Source organism: Pelodiscus sinensis, chromosome 27 (assembly GCF_052426305.1).
Source record: "Pelodiscus sinensis isolate ZL-2025 chromosome 27, ASM5242630v1, whole genome shotgun sequence".
NCBI classification, from domain to species: domain Eukaryota; kingdom Metazoa; phylum Chordata; order Testudines; family Trionychidae; genus Pelodiscus; species Pelodiscus sinensis.
The window spans coordinates 10,983,675-10,995,302 of record NC_143078.1 but is presented as its reverse complement, the minus strand read 5'-3'; the positions used below and the strand labels follow the sequence as shown (position 1 = coordinate 10,995,302).

Sequence of the window (11,628 nt, the reverse complement as noted above, 5' to 3'; positions counted from 1 at the left end):
CCCAGGATGGCACTGTGCATGTGCCGTGCGCCTGAGGCGTCGTGTACCTGGGACGGCACTGCGTGTGTGCCGCGCACTCAGGGCGCGAGGCCCCATTCTGGGGAAAATTGGCCTAAAGCCAGCCCTGCTGCCTCTGAGGAAAGTCACATTAGGACAATATTTCAAGTTTCCCTGAATGCAGTTTAGCAGCTGAAAATGAGACGCTTCTCACAGTCACCCAGTTCTCCACGGACTGCAGTTTGAGAACCTCTGTTATGTTTCCGATAGCTTCACTCACCACTGCGGTGTTCCTGGGCTCTTCGTAGACGCAGTCACCTTGTCCATGACCTTTTAACAAAGACAAGACAAGATCCCAAGGGAATTATACAGGCTGGACGTCCCTGGTCCGGCACCCATGGGACCTGACCAATCCCAAAAGAGGGAGTTTGCTGGACCAGGGGAGATCGATTCCGGTCCCTCTGCTGCCAGCTTCCAGGCTCTCCCAGGGGACTGCCAGTCTCCTGACTGGGTTCCCCTCCTGGCTGCTGGCCCCGGATTCCGGGCTCCCTTCACAACCGCCAACCCCACTCCTGGCCCCAGCTACTGGCAGCTGCTCCCAATCCCCAAAACCAGGTTCTGCTCCCAGCCTTGTCTAGACTCTCCACTCCTAGCCACCGACAGGGCTCCCGGTTGCTGGGGACCAGCAGCTGGAATGGCTCCATTCCCAGCTGGGCTCCCCTCTGCCACCAGACTCCTAGATGACCTCCAAGCCTAACCGCCAGGTCTCTGTGGTCCAGCAACATCCATGGTCTTGCCAGACCACAGATGTCACCAGCCCAGAGAGTACCGGAGCAGAGAGCTTCAACCTGTAGCATGGCAGAGTTTATGAAATGTCCTGTGAGAAGTTTTGGGAATGCAGGTCTGATCTCATGTGTCAGATTATTTCCAGTCTGGTAGTTTCTGTGGCAGTGATTGCGGTCTCATGCTTTGGAAGATGTTTGTAAAAATCCAGGGTGCACCTGGCCAGTTTCCCGGTGTGTATTTAGAGGAAAGAACTTCCAAATCCCTGGCACAGTCAGGCTGTGCCTAGACACATGAGATTTGATTACTTGGCTTGTTGCTTGTGTGCCTAATAATGCTGTGGTATACATAGTCCTTTTTATCCAAAAGCGACAAGGAGTCCTGTGGCACCTTATAGACTAACAGATGTATTGGAGCATAAGCTTTCGTGGGCAAAGACCTACTTTGTCAGATGCATGTGGGTCTGGATAAAAAGAGATCCTTTTTATCCAAGGATCTCAAAGCCTTTCACAGAGATTGAGGGATGATGAAGTAGTTCAGGATCAACGTTTTGGTTTTCTTAAGCTAAAATTAACAGGGCATTTTTAGGAAGATTTTCTTTTAATTTGGATCAAAATAGTGTGCCTGATGCAAACATTCTCCTGTAGTGTTTGTAATCCAGATTAGGGATGTTAACTAACGATTAATTTACTAGTCGAGTAGTCAATGGAATTTCCATTGACTACTCGACTAGTCGATAGGCACTTCTGCATTCCTCCTTTGAAATGTACAAGAGTCCCCACTGGGGCTCTTGTACATTTCAAAGGAGGAATGCAGAACTCCGCATGTAGCCTGGAGCCAATGGGAAGTTCTGCTGACTCTGGGCTGCACGCGTGTGCCAGTTTTGAAATTTATGGGAATGGAAGCGCCAGCATAGAGTCTGGAGTCAGCTGGGGAGTGGGCTCCATGCAGCACTGCCGCTTTGAAATGCCGTGGCAGTGATCAGCTGTGCAGTGCTTCATGCAGTGCTGCTCCTTTGAAATATCCCCCTTAAAAGGGCAGCGCCGGATGGAGCCCAGGATCAGCTCTTTGCAGTGCTGCTTTGAAATGTCTCGGCGGCATTTCAAAGGGGCAGTGCTGCACAGAGCCTGGGTATAGCTCTGTGTAGCACTGCCACTTTGAAGTACCCCCTTCTCCCCCCCTTTGCTGCCTCTGATAGAGGCAGCAAGGGGTGTGTGTGTGAAATCGACCAATCGACTAGTCAACTTTGCTTATCAGATAGCGGGCTAGTCTTTAACATCATTAATCCAGATGTGCAGCCATGGGCAAGTGCACAGGCACTAGCAAAAGGAACCAGCTACAGACAAAAATGAAAACGACTAGGCTAGTGTGAGCTTGAATGTGATGGAAAGAAGGAAACAAAGATCATAAACAGACCAAGCCGTGACTGGGCCACAGACACAGTTTAAGTCTAAATGTGCTTCCTGTACAGTTCGGACACGTGGTAGGAAGCCAGCCGGCTGCTTTCCTGGCTGGTCCTACTCTCCCCCTTCTCGGCAGTGGAGCTGAATTCCCTCGAAGTTAAAGCCAGGAAGACTAGAGAAGCCAGGTGAAAGCCGGGGCCATGTGAGGTCTCATCGACTCCTCATTTACCTTTGCTCTTCAGCCGCCTGGATTTTCTGGTGCACAATATCACCACGCCGATCAGCGCCAGGATGAAGAGGACACCCAGGACCACTCCGAGGATGATGAAAGTTCTCTCATTCGAGAGGCTGAAGGAGCAAGGGCACTCTGCATTAGACAGACCTACACAATGCAGAGGAATGACTCACAGAGCCCCTCACACACACCCAATGGGCAGTCAGGCCACAGCTGGAATAGCTCACTTACCTAGGAGGCTTTTTCTCATCACGTCCTACCTCCTTTAATGCTAACCCCTGTGTGTGCCCGTTGGCATATGGAGTGGAGCCCTGAACTTTGTTCTGTGGCCTGGCAAGAGCAAACCACTTCCTGAAGCCCAACTGTGAACTCTTTGGGGACAGGGAATGTCTTTTTTTATTGTTCTGTTTTGTAAGTGCCTAGAGTAACGGGGTTCATGGTGCCTACAAGTCACAGACCTTGACAAGAAAAAGCAGCCTCAATTGAACAAAACAAGTAAACAGAATAAGACGATCCCCTCCTGGACCTTCTGCAGCTTCAGCTGAGCACAATGGCCACTGGCTGGCACCAGGAATGAGAGAGGGTCTCTGCTTTCATAATGGCTGCTGCAGGGAACCGTTTGGTTTCAATACCGTGCAGATTTAACGCCATTTCTCCAAAGAGCAGCTGCTCAGACGGTTAATGACACCACAGTCACGTGACTCGACCATTCACAAATGGCTGAGGTGAGGCCTGGATTTTATCTGCTCGTTTTCTCACAGGCCATTTAATACTGAGTGGCACCTCGGAAGAGGGCCCTCATTTGGCACCTTTTAAAGGAGGTCTGCTGTATTCAGAGCCACTGTGAAAGGCTGCTACTCTCCCTCTGAAAAACGAGCAGGTGGGATCAGGCACTGAGAACCTTTGGGTGGCAGGCGAGCACAGAGACAGTCTCGGAGGAAGGGGTTGCAGCCTTACCTGCTGTCTAGTGGGGTGGCCCCAGCATTACTTGTGCTAAGGATTAGGTTGAGGTGATCTGTGCTTGAGGTAACTGGGGTGTTGCTTGTGGTCGTGGCTGCAAGTACAAACACTGTTTCAATACCTCAGGCCTTGTCTACACCAGACTTTATCCCATAAAATTTCTCACCATATCTGCCGGGCTAATGGAGACAAGCTGGCCGTGCTGTAAACATTGCGTCCTGCAGGCCTGCTTGGAGCTGGTTACAAAACAGTGGTTAAAAAGCGGGTTGGCCAATTCTCTTGAACCTTGTCTATGCTAATGTTCCCACTGAAGCTGCTGGGAGAAGCATGGGGTATGACTGGGAGGTGGCTCTTTCTCGCAAAGCTTCTCTTGTAAAGCAAAGCATGCGACAGTTCTACACAAAACCCGCCAGGAGCATGTGACAAGCTGTCCATTAGCATCATCTGTGCAATGTCTCTCGGTAGCAACAAGGAAACCAAACCAAAAGAAACAAAGCTTTAGAAACATGGAAAAGACTGCTACAGTCATAGCTTTTAGGGTCATTACTGCACATCACAGCAACTTTCCCATCAGGTGCCAGGACTCTCAGACTACATGTTGTGATTACAGCAGGATGAAATTTTTGCACTGAATTATTTTTGGTGAAAAAAGCAGCTTTGGGTTGACTGAAATATTTAATACATTGATGGCGTATTTTGTCAAATTGTGGCAAAAACACCCCAAGACCAACTTAACACAATATTTTGGCTTTTTCAGAATCTTTAAGACGATTTTGAAAAAGTAACTTTTCTGATTCAAAATAAAATCTTTTTGTTTTTAAATTACATTTAATTCTATTTTTAATATTAAAAAAAGTATCTCAGGATGGTAACAGAATATTTCATTGTCAATGAAATGGTTTTGAGTCTTGGGAACTTCTAGCTAGAAAAATATAATTCTGATTGGGACTTGATGTCCAATGGCTTCACTTGTACATGACTATCCCCACCTGGCAATTTTGCTACTGACATGGTCAAGAACAGAGCATAGAAAGTTACTGGCCTCCTATAGATAGTCTGTTACATTTCATCGACTTAAAAAAAAATAAAAGCAATTTGAGGTAATAGCTAGAAACTGGAGTTGGTTAAAATATGAGTTAGAATTTTTAAAACATCATATTTTCTCCATCAAAATATAAAATTTGAATTTATTAATAGATCCAGTAGCTATGCTGGAACTCAAGTGCTCAGCTGCTATGCAGGTACTTAATGCTACAAGGCTAAAAGTAGCTAGATAGAGAGGATTTAACCAGCTCTCAAATAAAGGGGAAGCAAGAAACAACTTACTGTATTATATATTTTAGAAATATGTGTTGTCCATCTGTCCGTCCATCCCTCTGGAGCAGGGGTGGGCAATAATTTTGGCGGGGGTGGGGACACTTCATGAATTTTGGCTGTGATCACGAACCTTGGGTGGAAGGGGGTGGATCAAAAGGAGTCTGTTCCCACTAGGTGTAGCCAATCAGGGCCTGGAGGAAGGGGAGTGCGCAAAGTCTTCCTGCCCTCCCCTGCTCCCATCCTGCTAGGGGCATGCAGTGCCAAGAGGGAACCACCAGCCATTTTGAACAGCTGGCGGTTCCCTCTGGTGCCACCCGCCTCTGGCAGGGGAGGACACTGTGTGTGCTCCCCCGACCGCAGGTCTCAGTTGTCCTGTGGGCAGCGGAGAGGCAGGGCGTCTGCAGGCCAGATCAAACAGCGTGGCCGGCTGAATCTGGCCCGCAGACCATCCCCAGTCTGAAGTCTGTCTGTTCAAGAACTCCTCCTAAACACTAAGAGCTAGGACCACCAAACTTGTTGTGCAATTTCCTCTTACCAGAGCTTAAGGTCAGGGTCTGGTTGTGCCAGGACAACGGGCTATGCCTGGACTTTGAATGTTTCTTATAAAATGGAAAGGGAGGCGACTGGGAGATCAGCAAGGGACCAGAGATGGGGACCGGGACAGCAATAACCCCACTGGGGAAGTAGGGGGTGGGGTGCAGAAAGGAATAGCTGTCTACTCTGTATTTCAAAGAGTTCATCTGTTTGTGTGTCTGTCTGCCCCCAGCCAGGGGACATGCATCCCTCCCCCAGCTGTGCCTGCTGGAGCTGAAGTGGCCATGAAGAGGCACTTCTTGCCTGGCCCCAAGCTGCTGCGGAGATAGAGGGCTGAGGTTGTCCTCTCTCCCAGGGACAGCCTGCATCCTGAACCCCTCACCCCCAACCCCACGCCAGAACAATAATTTAAAAGAAGAAAATCAAAACTTATTTGAGTTAAGGACCTGGGCAGAAATGTCCACATGGCTGAAATCCTGACCTCAGGTGGTGTTGCTAATCCCCCCTCCCACACACACATTTTCCCTACCAGTAAATACTCACCCTTGGTAACAGTCAGTTTAACTTCAATGAATCGGTAAAGATTGGGAGGCTCGTAGCGTACGCACCAGTACACCCCGGCATCGTCTGTCTGCAGCTTCTCCATGGTGACAGTAACAATCCCGGTTTGGGGGTTGTCATGGATCGTGGCTCTGCTGTTCTGAGCCCCATTATGGTAAGTGATGATCCCGGTATCAGTGCTGACTAAGATAGCACATGTACTCTGAGTTGTGCTTCGGCACCAGGCTTTCTCTGCCCTTTTGTAAAGTTCTCTGTTGTACGGACACTGGACAGAGAGACTCTGCCCCTCCAAGGTATCATGTTCTTGCACTTCTGGAAAACACAAAAGCAGGCCAGTATGATCAGTGACATACGTTTCCCATGAGTGACATATTCACAAGGAGCCAAATTCTTCCCCGGAGTAGCTCCATTCACCAGCCTCAGTTGAGTTACGGAAGGGGTGAATGGGAGCTGATGTTTTTGGTCTCGTTTGCCTCAAAAAGCAACTGTGTGGGCTGTTCCCTTTGCACTTTATCACCTCGATGCCTCGCAGAGCGAGGGGAGTGACTGACCCTTTCCGGACCAGATTTTGCACAGAGCTCAGTGTGTGGGGCGCAGTTTGGGTCCTGAGCTCTTGGAGATCTGCCCCAGTCATTGGCACTGAGCACTATCAGATGTGACCCTCAGTCTGCTCCTTTCATCAATAAGCTTCACAAAGTGACAAACCTCCTAAAGAAGCCAGTAGAGGGGAAAGCAGGAAAAGCTGGACTGGTCAGTTCGCTGAATTGCTGAGCTTAGCTGGAGATTTACAGCAGTTTCCAATGTGAGACAGGAAAGAGGCGATAACGTTGAGTGGACAGTGACTGATTCTCGGGAAATGCAGGAAGAATGGATACAGGCAATGCAGAAATGAGAAGGTGGGGGAAGGAATGGGAGGGAAATTATCTCCTGGAGGGAAATCAACTCACCTTTGTAAACATTCAGTTTAATTGCCTTTAGTCGACTCACTGTCTTAGAAGAGCCAAGGACTGCACACAAGTACTCTCCGGAGTCCTGCACCTGCAGCTTTTCCATGGTGATGGTCACAGTCCCCTTTCTGGTGTCATCCTGTATCGTGGCTCTTCCAGCCGTAACCTTGTTTTGGTATCTACCTTGTGATGGGTAAATGGTGCTCACTAAGAGAAAGCAGCTCTTCTCTCTCAGTCGGCACCAGGTTTTCCCCATTCTACTGTATTGCCATGCATTGTAGGGACACTGAATGACGAGACTCTGCCCCTCCACTCTGCTCTCCATGGCGTCATACACTTGTGCCTGGGATCCTGGAAAACAGCAGCCCTGATCAGTAAGAGCTGGGATTGGAGCAGGGCGACCCACTGAGCCCTGTAAGCCCCGAACTCCAGCGCTTGGACTAAACACAGCCAGGCCATGTCTACACTAGGAAATTATTTTGAAATGACTAAATTTGACTAAATTACTCCTGATTTAACAAAACTGGAATAGTGTGCGCACACTGTGTGGACTGTTCAAAATTAATCTGAGTCAGGCTCCATTAATGTGGATGCGCTACATTGGACTTAGAGTCCCAGAAAGCACTGGGGAGTAATTAGTTCCAATTACTATAGGGAGTCCTTATTTTGAAATAGAGGCCCCGGAGCATCCACACGACTGTGATTTCAAAATAACTATTTTGGAATTAGTGTCATTCCTGATGAAAAGCAAGAGACCAGATTTCAAATTCTGTGGCCTGTTATTTTGAAATAATGGGCTTACTAGTGTGGATGCTCTGCTTATAAATTCAACCTGGAGGAGGGGTATTTCGAAATAAAGTTCTAGTGTAGACCAGGGCTTGGAGAATTAGAGGCTGTGGACAATGGAGATGAATCGGTGCAATTAACAATTACAAATCATTCTCCTAACGCCTACCTGGTGCATGTTCAAAGACAGCAACAGACCCTGGGGTATCTCCAGCACGTATCCACTGCGCACGGCACGTTTTCTCAGTGTGTGTTCTTGTGTTCTTTGTTTATTTGCAGCATTACAGTCTCTCTGGTGGTAAAAATCCCTGTGCCATCCCTGTGTATTTACATGTAGGTAAATGGCAGCAAATCAGCCCAAATCTTAACCCACTGCACCATCAGGCAGCATGATAGTGTTAAGTCACATTAGAGGTTTGCTCCTTATAAAAGTTATGGCATATACTTGATATACGCTGGCATAAGTGAAAACAAGCTCAGGCTGTTTCCTTAAAATCTCTCCTATTTTAATGTCTAGTCATGTAGGACGCACCTCTCGATGGATGAAGCCCGCTGCTCCACAACGGAAGGGCAATGAAACTAGTCAGAAAATTTCTTTATTATGTGCATCCCTATCCATCCTATTTATTGCAGGGTGGCAAAGAGGCCAGGGTGGCTGCTGTGAGGTTCTTTGGATGTGTGTGCACATGAATGTTTGTGAGAGAGAAGGGGGAATTGTGTACTGAGGAACAAACTAGTACCCCAAAGAAAAGGAAGGCGTGAGTAGTGGTTAAAACCAGACACACCCCTGAGGAGAACTCTTATAGTTGTTGCTTCCTATTGGCATTATGCACTTGTCCAGAGATTTAGAGGCTTAACTATTCAAAAACAGTTAAGAGTCTGATCCTGCAGTGAATTGTAGCTGAGGATTCACAAGGCAAGTGAAACAAGAAAAGAGGAGAGGGCTGAGAAGAGAGATACAGTCACACTTACACAATAACAACGCTTTCTCTAGAGCACTTCCTGAGGATTGCTTTGAAATATTATAAAACTGCTGGCACTGGAAATAAATTGGGAATTCCCTAGTGTCTCCCAAAGGAATTCCCACTACCTCTCCTTTTGCTTTGATGGGAGAACTTCCTTCAAATCTTTATAAGGCTCCTCTTGTGCCTCACTATTGATAAAGTGCTGTGCACTCCCTACGGTGCATATCACATAATCCTCACAAACCCACACATGCCTTTTATCAGAATTTAATCCAAGAAGAAATTTTAGTGGCTCTAAAATAAATAATTAGAGACCTTGATCTATCACATCAACATTTGGCTTCTAATGGCAACAGGACATACATGGGCCAAGTACTCAGCTGCAGTAAATCAGCAAAAAGCTATTGACTTTAAACGATGCCAATTTGGGAGGCCAGATTATGCCATCTGAGGACCTGTTCCAGAATGTCTCTCTGAGAATAGCAAGTTAATAAGAAGATAGAGAGCTCCACCCACATTTTTTCAGGGGCACATTTGTGTGGTGTTTAGTGTGTGCTCAAAAATATTTGCCCTTTGAGACTGGAGTTCCCAGTGTTCGGAGTAAATTGATGTTGCCCCATTGCCTTCAGTACAGCTGGGGTGGCAATTTACTGCCCTTGAGGTACTGATCTGGCATGGGTTCTCATGTGCCGTATTGTGCTGTTTCTCATACGCTCCACAGTGCATTTGAGAACCGAGGCAGAGAAAACAGCCCCCGATCCCACCTGCCTCTGCCATGGAATGTCCATGTAACCCCAAAGTATCACATCACTCCGCCTACCTGCGATGCAGAGCAGCAGCAGCAGGAATCCCAGCTCCATGCCTCTTGTCAAGCCCCTAGAAGGGGCATTGTTGGAATACAGTGAAATGGATTTCACTTTGGAAGGGGCAATGGAGGTTTAGAACTCGCCTTCTCTCCGCGCTCTCCCCTGTTGACACTGAAGCTGCATGAGGAAGTGGCTGAGGTCTTGCCTTCACACGGAAATTCTTCACCATGTTTTGCAATGAAACTGGTATTAAGATCATTTGTATATTTAGGGAAGTGGATGGCAACAAAAGAGGTCAGTCCAGCGGGAGGGGACCTTTACATGCCTCCTTTCCCCTGCCCTGTCTCCTCCCCCCTTCCCAGGCACAGTCACTGGCTGATCTTTCAGAAGCTGGCATGGCTAACTGATCATTTTGTTAATGAGAGAAAGAGGAACCAGGTGGTGCCTCAGGCTCAGATCCAACCCCACAGCAAAATGGAGCCCTTTATTTGCATCCCATTTCCGTGCTCAGGAAGCCCACCTCTTGCAGTGGTTGGACAGTGCTGGGGAAGAAAGCCAGAGAGACACTTCTTGCAATCAAAGTCTCCTACTCAAGTCTTCCTAATCCTGCATAAAGATCTTGGGCAACAGGAAAGAAAATGGCTCATCTTGGTCTTTTTGTGTGCAGTTTATTGTGCAGTTCCTCTGAGAATGTGCAAATCTTTTCCACTCTATTCATAACTCCATAGCTCCTTGTTCTCACCTGTGCCCTGGAAATTGAGGATTCATAGTGAGAGGCTTCCCAGTTCCCTTTTAAACCTTGATATTCCACATATGGGACACACACATTTCTTTGGAGAAGGGCACATTATAATTTATTTTGGGGGAAAATATGCCCTTTATGTATCTCCTGGGCAGAAACAGCATGGAGAGCTGCAGTGCAAACTTGCCTCATTCCACCCCTTGCCAGCATGCATTGAACCTGAACTCTTGGGACCATGTGTGTTGGTGAAAGCAGAGTCTGTACCCATGATCCTCTCAGTCCCTAGCAACTCTGCTGGGATTGCCACCTACTTGTCCCTGGGATGGTGGATTCAGGACGTGGGCCATGTTGAGGGACCTACCTCCTGAGACCATGACTGAGATCCCACAACCTCATTGCTCGTTAAGCAGTTTGGTAAATACTTTGAGTCCGCCAGTGAGTCGGACTGAACTTTGCAGCTGAGCTACTGCAGTCAAGCAAACTAGCCGCCCAGTTGCTCCCAATGCACCTAACATGTTTCATGCAATCTAAAAAGTCCAAAGCCTGTAGGACAGACATCACAAGAAACTGGCATGGAGAAATCAAACTCACACCCTTCAGTGCTCACTCTTTGTATTTTCAGTGGAACAGAGCAGCACACAGGCCCGTGGATAGGTGGGGGACGGAGGGAGCAAACGGGAAAAGTGCCCCGAAGCCTGGCGATTCAAAAGAGCCTCGGGCTATCACTCACCAACACTGCGGCCGTGACCAGAACCATGGGCCTTTAAATTGCCGCCAGATGCTGGGAAGCGAACTTCAGACAGCACAGAAGGGCTGATGGGGAGGAAATGAACCACAGCTCCTCCCCTTCTGCCTGAGGTCCCGCCCCTTCCAGGAGTGTGAAGGCCTTCCCCGACCTTTCCCACCGATCCAGTAATTCTGCCGGCTGCCTTGACTTTTAAAGCGGATGCTGGCTGTTTGCAATATTGTATTTCAAAAATACAGGACCAGTTTCCTGGTAGTGTCCCTCTGTCAGTACAAGTCAGACTAGGCCTGGCAGCCGCTCCGGGCGTGACAGAGGGGAAGCCAGGCCACCATTAGAGGGACATTCAAACCCACAGCCAGACCCATGCTCTGGACAGCTCCAGCAACGTTCTGCATTGCAAGGGATGACAAGAGGCACTGGGTGCTGATTTACTGCAGGACAGGACACTTTTTTATTAGCTGTTGGCAAGCCTGTGAAACTGGCCAGTCTGTAGCCAGCAAAGCAGGGAGTTTCCATGGCTATCTGTCCCAGCCCGCATGACGCTCCGCCTGCTGGACATTCCTCAGGTGTCTGCGCTTGCGTCCATCACAGCAGAGACACGGGCCTTCAGCTTTCCCAGGCTGAGAAGTCTCCAGCTCAATCTGTTTCCTTGGCATCCCTGGCACAGCTCTTGGGCACGGGCTCTCTGTTCCCCTTTGTGGAGATGGGAGCTAGGGGTCCAGCTGCCCTAGGCCACCAGGACCCCACAGCTTAAGCTGAACCTTTCTGAGACTCCATTTTTGGGGCACTGTAGGTTAGAGGTTACCTGTCTGGATACACACGAGCGAGGAATCACCTAACACCGACT

The 11,628-nt window shown here is 48.4% G+C and overlaps 1 protein-coding gene across 1 annotated transcript in view; it reads right to left on the bottom strand.

Annotated features, from left to right (window-relative positions):
- The window catches only part of LOC102449115 (polymeric immunoglobulin receptor-like), a 30,435-nt gene that overhangs the window by 4,374 nt on the left and 14,433 nt on the right, over positions 1-11,628 (bottom strand). Inside the window, exons 5-10 of the mRNA XM_089773566.1 lie at positions 9,309-9,411; positions 6,738-7,088; positions 5,773-6,102; positions 3,376-3,472; positions 2,413-2,531; positions 278-327 (exon numbers count right to left, since the gene is read on the bottom strand). Coding sequence (XP_089629692.1) covers positions 278-327; positions 2,413-2,531; positions 3,376-3,472; positions 5,773-6,102; positions 6,738-7,088; positions 9,309-9,411 — 1,050 coding nt within the window. The remainder of the gene's footprint in view (positions 1-277; positions 328-2,412; positions 2,532-3,375; positions 3,473-5,772; positions 6,103-6,737; positions 7,089-9,308; positions 9,412-11,628) is intronic.